Source organism: Etheostoma spectabile, unplaced genomic scaffold (genome assembly GCF_008692095.1).
Source record: "Etheostoma spectabile isolate EspeVRDwgs_2016 unplaced genomic scaffold, UIUC_Espe_1.0 scaffold00008328, whole genome shotgun sequence".
NCBI lineage: Eukaryota > Metazoa > Chordata > Actinopteri > Perciformes > Percidae > Etheostoma > Etheostoma spectabile.
In genome coordinates this window covers 1-8,804 of record NW_022603584.1, presented here as the reverse complement: position 1 = coordinate 8,804, position 8,804 = coordinate 1, and the positions used below count along the sequence as shown (strand labels likewise).

The 8,804-nt window shown below is 43.0% G+C and overlaps 1 protein-coding gene across 1 annotated transcript; it reads right to left on the bottom strand.

Moving 5' to 3' along the window:
• Positions 1 to 5,180: 5,180 nt before the first annotated feature.
• Positions 5,181 to 8,175, bottom strand: LOC116678842 (rab GDP dissociation inhibitor beta; the record flags this gene model as incomplete). The annotated part of the gene is given in 2 exon segments (XM_032508567.1): positions 5,181 to 5,733; positions 7,976 to 8,175. Coding segments are annotated over 2 exon segments (353 nt in total), but the record flags the coding sequence as incomplete, so codon positions are not given.
• Positions 8,176 to 8,804: the final 629 nt, after the last annotated feature.

The window sequence follows — 8,804 nt, the reverse complement described above, 5'->3', positions numbered from 1 at the left end:
TACTAAATAAAATGTATGAAAATACAAATTAAGATATGAAACTTAGAGTCCTTTGAACAAAAACACGATATATATATATATATCATAAATAATATTAAAACATTAAAATCATCCTTTATAAATGCCGATACTGATATATCGGGTAAGGCCTAATTTTGGCCAATAACATCGCTCGGGCTCCACCTAAAATACAGGAAAAAAAATTTTAAGATATTTTTTGGGCATTTTAAGTTATTTATTTTTGGGTTTTTTTGTCTTTTTTTTCCATATTTCAGCCAGTTTTTCCAAAGTTTTTGACGCTTATTTCCAGTAGTTTTTGTCGTAGTTTGTCACTTTTTTTTCTATATTTTTTTTTTACGATTTTTTCCCCAAATATTTTGTCGCCATGTTCGACATATTCGACCTCCCATATGTCTGATCTATATATGTGTAAAATTATTTATTTATTAAATTAGAAACGGGTCAAATTTGACCCTATAGGTCAACACGAGGGTTAAAAATCTACTAAATAAAATGTATGAAAATACAAATTAAGATATGGAACTTAGAGTCCTTTGAACAAAAACACGATATATATATTATATATCATAAACTACTACTGAGTAGCTACTTAGCCACTCAGCAATAACGTAAACAAAACCACTTAATGTTCCTTTAGTTGTTTCTTCATTTCAACACCTTGTAACTTTCGCTATAATACCGTAATAACTCTTTGTAACATCCGTGTGATGATACGTTAGCTTCTATGTTGCCATGAAAGTAGCTAGAAGTCTTTGATGTGGAAGAACAAAGGTAACGGGCGCGAGCAGCGCGTGCGCACGCTAACATGACAGCTCGACGAGCTGCGTGAAGCTGACACCCCACCCACGTCAAAAAAATTCAGCAAGTAGTCTGAATGGTTAGTGCTCCGTGTGTGCAGCTTTGTGCCGTTAAAATTTTCGTTTGTGCAGCTTTCGTCTTCGAGATATTAAAAGTTATAATTTTGGCCGATGACGTCACCGTCACCCTATCATGTTCCAAAACAAACCGAAGTGGGCTGGTTCTTTTAGTTCTTCAGATTTTCAGCTGTTGTACAATGCGTATCTTTTGTTTTGAACTTCAATAAAGACTTAGAACAAGAAAAAATGTGTCTCATTTCGAGTAATTGGGTATAATTATCCCCTAATTATACCCAGTCACATTCAGCTGAATCTTAAACTCTGAAAGCGCCAAATAAAGTAAAATCAAATCTAGTCATTTGTATGATATAATCCTTGGGTGACATTGTGGTCCATCTTACACACCAGTTGGTGGTGGCGACATAACAGCGGTAAAGCAAAAAATTTCTGGTTTGGAGCAAAATGGGGGCGGATGACGTCATCGGCCAAAATTATAACTTTTAATATCTCGAAAACAAAAGCTGCACAAACGACAGGTTTAACGGCACAAAGCTGCACAAACGACGGGTTTAACGGCACAAAGCTGCACACACGGAGCACTAACGAACTAGCCCACTTCGGTTTGTTTTGGAGCGATGTGGGGGGACGGTGAACTCTAGATGGAGCTAAAAAATAATTTTTAATATCTCAGAAACCAAAACGGCACAAACGAAAATTTTAACGGCACAAAGCTGCACACACGGAGCACTAACCATTCAGACTACTTGCTGAATTTTTTGACGTGGGTGGGGTGTCAGCTTCACGCAGCTGGTCAACACTCACAGTTAAAGGGGCCGCGGCCCGCAGCCGGCTGACGTCATGACGTCAGGTGACGTCGCACGTGTCGAAGACAGGTAACTGTGGGAGTTGTAGTCCACAAGTGTGAGGTCTCCTGTGCTGCTGTTACCGTAATACTTAAATTAAAGCAACTGAGTGCATTACCGTAATACTTAAATTAAAGCAACTGAGTGCATTACCGTAATACTTAAATTAAAGTAACTAAGTGCATTACCGTAATACTTAAATTAAAGTAACTAAGTGCATTACCGTAATACTTAAATTAAAGCAACTGAGTGCATTACCGTAATACTTAAATTAAAGTAACTAAGTGCATTACCGTAATACTTAAATTAAAGTAACTAAGTGCATTACCGTAATACTTAAATTAAAGTAACTAAGTGCATTACCGTAATACCTAATTAAATAACTAAGTGCATTACCGTAATACTTAAATTAAAGTAACTAAGTGCATTACCGTAATACCTAAATTAAAATAACTAAGTGCATTACCGTAATACTTAATTAAAGTAACTAAGTGCATTACCGTAATACTTAAAGTAACTAAGTGCATTACCGTAATACTTAAATTAAAGTAACTAAGTGCATTACCGTAATACTTAAATTAAAGTAACTAAGTGCATTACCGTAATACTTGAATTAAAGTAACTAAGTGCATTACCGTAATACTTGAATTAAAGTAACTAAGTGCATTACCGTAATACTTAAATTAAAGTAACTAAGTGCATTACCGTAATACTTAAATTAAAGTACTAATGCATTACCGTAATACTTAAATTAAAGTAACTAAGTGCATTACCGTAATACTTAAATTAAAGTAACTAAGTGCATTACCGTAATACCTAAATTAAAGTAACTAAGTGCATTACCGTAATACTTAAATTAAAGTAACTAAGTGCATTACCGTAATACTTAAATTAAAGTAACTAAGTGCATTACCGTAATACTTAAATTAAAGTAACTAAGTGCATTACCGTAATACCTAAATTAAAGTAACTAAGTGCATTACCGTAATACCTAAATTAAAGTAACGAAGTGCATTACCGTAATACTTAAATTAAAGTAACTAAGTGCATTACCGTAATACTTAATTAAAGTAACTAAGTGCATTACCGTAATACTTAATTAAAGTAACTAAGTGCATTACCGTAATACTTAAATTAAAGTAACTAAGTGCATTACCGTAATACTTAAATTAAAGTAACTAAGTGCATTACCGTAATACCTAAATTAAAGTAACTAAGTGCATTACCGTAATACCTAAATTAAAGTAACGAAGTGCATTACCGTAATACTTAAATTAAAGTAACTAAGTGCATTACCGTAATACTTAAATTAAAGTAACTAAGTGCATTACCGTAATACCTAAATTAAAGTAACTAAGTGCATTACCGTAATACTTAAATTAAAGTAACTAAGTGCATTACCGTAATACTTAAATTAAAGTAACTAAGTGCATTACCGTAATACTTAAATTAAAGTAACTAAGTGCATTACCGTAATACCTAAATTAAAGTAACTAAGTGCATTACCGTAATACTTAAATTAAAGTAACTAAGTGCATTACCGTAATACTTAAATTAAAGTAACTAAGTGCATTACCGTAATACCTAAATTAAAGTAACGAAGTGCATTACCGTAATACTTGAATTAAAGTAACTAAGTGCATTACCGTAATACCTAAATTAAAGTAACGAAGTGCATTACCGTAATACCTAAATTAAAGTAACTGAGTGCATTACCGTAATACCTAAATTAAAGTAACGAAGTGCATTACCGTAATACTTGAATTAAAGTAACCAAGTACTTTACTTGACAATTTAGTTTTTCTGCTACTTTATACTTCTATTTCACTATCATTACACCTCAATACTGAGTCTTTAACTCCACTAAATTTATCTAATAATTTGACTTTATTGCAGATTCAGATTAACAGTAAAACAATGTAAAAAAACACATAAATAAGCATTTTTACGAGCTATCCAGCAATGTATAAAATAGTGTAAATACACATTTAAATGAGCTCTACCTTCACCAGCTGCAACATTACAGTATTTACTTTTGATACTAAGTGTATTTTGATGCCAATACTTGTGTACTTTTACATTTCCAATGCAGGACTTTTACTTATTACTTAATTTTAAAGTGTGGTATTAGTACTTTTCCCGCTTAAGCGAAACATCTGCGTATACTTCTTCCACCACAGATTGAATTTCACAATCCAATTCAAGTGATTTCACTATTTTATGTTTAATTTAAGTAATTTAGAAAACCATATTAGCGGATACGGACGTTCTCGGGACTTTAAAGATGCCAAAAAAACGTTTTTACTTGCTTTTTCTTTTTAAATAGCTCCATATGTGTCATATGAATCTTTGGGATTTTCACAATAAAAGCACACGGTGGTGAGATTTTAGATAAGAAACATTAAGTCCCTTCAGGTTTGTCTGTTCCTAAAATCAAAAACCACATAAAGACCCGCTTCCTAACTGGATGTAATCAAGTCTCCGGCATCGTTTTTAATTTTAAAGTTGACTTTTTTTGGGGTTTATGGCAGAAATCTCAAATTTGTGATAGGAATATCAGACTCAAAACCTCAAAATAGACATAATTCTTGAAGTTTAGCTGCGTGCAAGCCTCATAAAGCACATCATGATGCAACTATTCTAAAAAGGGGGCAGATGGCTAAGGGTTGTGGGCTACATAACCTAAATAAATCAAGTAAAATAAATCATAAAATTGCCAATAAATGGCCAATTAGTGCACTCAGGTCAGTCTAAAGATGCTCTCCACTTCCCTTGTGTTGCACACGTTCACCGCTCCCTCCACTTCCTGTGAGAAATGTGAGGAGAAAATAAATTGATTGACAGCTTTGTGGGGTTGTTGTTTTTTTTGACAAAGTTGTTTTTACTTTGCAGTACAGAAATCATTAGAGCCCAAGATGGTCTGAACATGTGGACAAAATATATCATATCACGGGGCTCTCGTCAGTTCAATACCGCTGCAGTACACATTTGGTCCTTCTTAAGCAATTACAGTCCCCCCCCCCCCCCCCCATTAATCACTGTGCATGATACGGGAACTACAAGAACCGGTTTTTGCGTAGTCCATGACGGACTACATCCCCCTTGTGGCTCGGCTTGTCACGTGCATCTGGCTGTGCTGAGAATAGAGAGAGTTAAAAGGACAAAATACTGATCCCGCCCCCCCCCCCTTGCCCACTGTAAATGGCGGACTACGTAGGGTGCCCCCCTTTGCATGAAGGGGGGGGGGGGGGGGGGGGGGCCCTGCCCTGAGGGACACCGCTTCAATCACATGATTTAAAACCCAGACGCACAAACCCATACGTTGCAGAGACCAATCACAGATGACTAGATATCATTTATCTTCACAACGCCTTTTATACAATGACAGAAGAACTGCACCCCCACCCCCACCCCTACCCCCCCCCCCCCCCCCCCCCACCCCCCTATCACATGTACCCCCCTCTGTAGGATGATTATGACCCTCATTTGATTTGGCATCTTTGGACTATGCATCATTTTACCATGATGAAGCAGAAGAACGTAGGGTTTTTACTGTAAATTAACCAGTGTTTAGTGCAACATCCGTCTGAATGAGATTTAAAAAGCATAGCCAGACCCCCAACCCCCCCCCCCCCCCAACCCCCGAACCCTGTCCAATAACACTCTATCAGGTCTCCCTAAATATATATATATATCATGGACTTCCTAAACGGGGCAAACCATGTGCTTTGATGATCCGCCAGCCCATAGGTGTGTACATTTTTTGAGTAGGTTTTCTATATTTTGTGAGATTTCGGTTGTCTTTGATGTCCCGGGGGGTGTTGCGGACGCGTCCGTCTCTAGTCCGCGGCGTCCCCGAAGGTGTCCTGCTTCTTGCGCTCCATCTCGGCAAAGTCAAACTCGGAGCCCGTCATCCTCCGGTAGATGTCTTTGATGTCGTCGCAGGTGGTCTCGAAGTGGGTGGTGGCGTCGTAGGTGCGCGAGATGAAGACCTGGCGGGAAGACAGGGTCTGAGTGTTAGTCCAGGACGTTTCTGCCTAAAAGGAGTTTTTCAGACACCGCCTACCAAGAACCTGGGTCTGAGCCTGGGTCTGGGTCTGTCCCAGGTTTCTGCCTAAAAGGAGTTTTTCAGACACTGCCTACCAAGAGCCTGGGTCTGAGCCTGGGTCTGGGTCTGTCCCAGGTTTCTGCCTACAAGGAGTTTTTCAGACACTGCCTACCAAGAGCCTGGGTTTGAGCCTAGGTCTGGATCTGGGTCTGTCCCAGGTTTCTGCCTAAAAGGAGTTTTTCAGACACTGCCTACCAAGAGCCTGGGTCTGGGTCCGGGCCTGTCCCAGGTTTCTGCCTAAAAGGAGTTTTTCAGACACTGCCTACCAAGAGCCTGGGTCTGAGCCTGGGTCTGGGTCTGTCCCAGGTTTCTGCCTAAAAGGAGTTTTTCAGACACCGCCTACCAAGAACCTGGGTCTGAGCCTGGGTCTGGGTCTGTCCCAGGTTTCTGCCTAAAAGGAGTTTTTCAGACACCGCCTACCAAGAACCTGGGTCTGAGCCTGGGTCTGGGTCTGTCCCAGGTTTCTGCCTAAAAGGAGTTTTCAGACACTGCCTACCAAGAGCCTGGGTCTGAGCCTGGGTCTGGGTCTGTCCCAGGTTTCTGCCTACAAGGAGTTTTTCAGACACTGCCTACCAGAGCCTGGGTTTGAGCCTAGGTCTGGATCTGGCTCTGTCCCAGGTTTCTGCCTAAAAGGATTTTCAGACACTGCCTACCAAGAGCCTGGGTCTGGGTCCGGGCCTGTCCCAGTTTCTGCCTAAAAGGAGTTTTTCAGACACTGCCTACCAAGATCCTGGGTCTGAGCCTGGGTCTGGGTCTGTCCCAGGTTTCTGCCTAAAGGAGTTTTTTCAGACAACGCCTACCAAGAACCTGGGTCTGAGCCTGGTCTGGGTCTGTCCCAGGTTTTCTGCCTAAAAGGATTTTTCAGACACCGCCTACCAAGAACCTGGGTCTGAGCCTGGTCTGGGTCTGTCCCAGGTTTCTGCCTAAAAGGAGTTTTTCAGACACCGCCTACCAAGAGCCTGGGCCTGGGTCTGAGCCTGGGTCTGGGTCTGTCCCAGGATACTGCCTGAAAGGAGTTTCTCAGACACCACCTACCAAGAGCCTGGGTCTGAGCCTGGGTCTGGGTCTGTCCCAGGTTTCTGCCTAAAAGGAGTTTTTCAGACACCGCCTACCAAGAACCTGGGTCTGAGCCTGGGTCTGGGTCTGTCCCAGGTTTCTGCCTAAAAGGAGTTTTTCAGACACCGCCTACCAAGAACCTGGGTCTGAGCCTGGGTCTGGGTCTGTCCCAGGTTTCTGCCTAAAAGGAGTTTTTCAGACACCGCCTACCAAGAGGCCTGGGTCTGAGCCTGGGTCTGGGTCTGTCCCAGGTTACTGCCTAAAAGGAGTTTTTCAGACACCGCCTACCAAGAACCTGGGTCTGAGCCTGGGTCTGGGTCTGTCCCAGGATACTGCCTGAAAGGAGTTTTTCAGACACCACCTACCAAGAACCTGGGTCTGAGCCTGGGTCTGGGTCTGTCCCAGGATACTGCCTGAAGGAGTTTCTCAGACACCACCTACCAAGAGCCTGGGCCTGGGTCTGGGTCTGTCCCAGGTTTCTGCCTACAAGGAGTTTTTAAGACACTGCCTACCAAGAGCCTGGGTCTGGGTCCGGGCCTGTCCCAGGTTTCTGCCTAAAAGGAGTTTTTCAGACACCGCCTACGAAGAACCTGGGTCTGGGTCTGGGTCTGTCCCAGGTTTGTCTGGGTCCGGGCCTGTCCCAGGTTTCTGCCTACAAGGAGTTTTTCAGACACCACCTACGAAGAACCTGGGTCTGGGTCCGGGTCTGTCCCAGGTTTGTCTGGGTCCGGGTCTGTCCCAGCTTTTTGCCTAAAAGGAGTTTTTCAGACACCACCTACCAAGAGCCCGGGTCTGGGTCTGGGTCTGTCCCAGGTTACTGCCTAAAAGGAGTTTTTAAGACACCGCCTACCAAGAGCCTGGGTCTGAGTCTGGGTCGGGGTCTGTACCAGGTTTCTGCCTAAAAGGAAGTTTTCCCTCTCCACTGTGGCCCTGTTGCTTGCTCTGGAGGAAACTACTAGACCTGTTGGGTCCTTGTAAATTCTTGAGTGCGGTCTAGACCTGGTCTATCTGGAAATTCTTGAGTGTGGTCTAGACCTGGTCTATCTGTAAAGTGGAGAACAGGTTCCTACCTGGCTGTCGGTGCCCATGTCAGTGGGCGCGTACTGGTCACTGATGCTGACGAACTTCTGCTCGATGGGGGTCAGCAGGTCCAGGGCCGGCTTGATCTCCTTCTCGGGGTCGCTGGTCTCCACCGTGGTGCTGATGATGGCGACGTATTTACCCTGCGCCGCCACGTTGTGGGCGAAGGAGATCATGCAGACGTAGATGTCTGGGAACCGGAGAAAGACAAACGAAGGTCGCTGATTGGTTGGTTGGCGTGTGGATGCGTTAAAGCAGGAGTTGCGCCTTAAGACAATGTTTCCCAAACTTAGGGTCGGGACCCAGAAGGGGTCGCAGACCCGTTTTATTGGGTCGCCAATTGGCAGAGGACCATTCATATCAATCTTGTGTGAATGAGCGTTCTCTTTTGCTACACTGGGGGTCGGGGTCTCGGTCTGTCTCTCTCTGGGTCTCTCTCGGTCTGTCTCTCTGTGTCTGTCTCTGTCTCTCTCTCTCTCTCTCTCGGTCTGTCTCAGTCTGTCTCTCTCTCGGTCTGTCTCTCTGTGTCTGTGTCTGTCTCTCTCTCTCTCTCTCGGTCTGTCTCTCTGTGTCTGTGTCTGTCTCTCTCTCTCTCGGTCTGTCTCTCTCTTGGTCTGTCTCTCTGTGTCTGTGTCTGTCTCTCTCTCGGTCTGTCTCAGTCTGTCTCTCTCTCGGGCTGTCTCTCTCTGGGTCTCTCGGTCTGTCTCTCTGTGTCTGTGTCTGTCTCTCTCTCTCGGTCTGTCTCTCTGTGTCTGTCTCTCTCTCGGTCTGTCTCTCTGTGTCTGTGTCTGTCTCGGTCTCTCTCTCTCTCGATCGTTT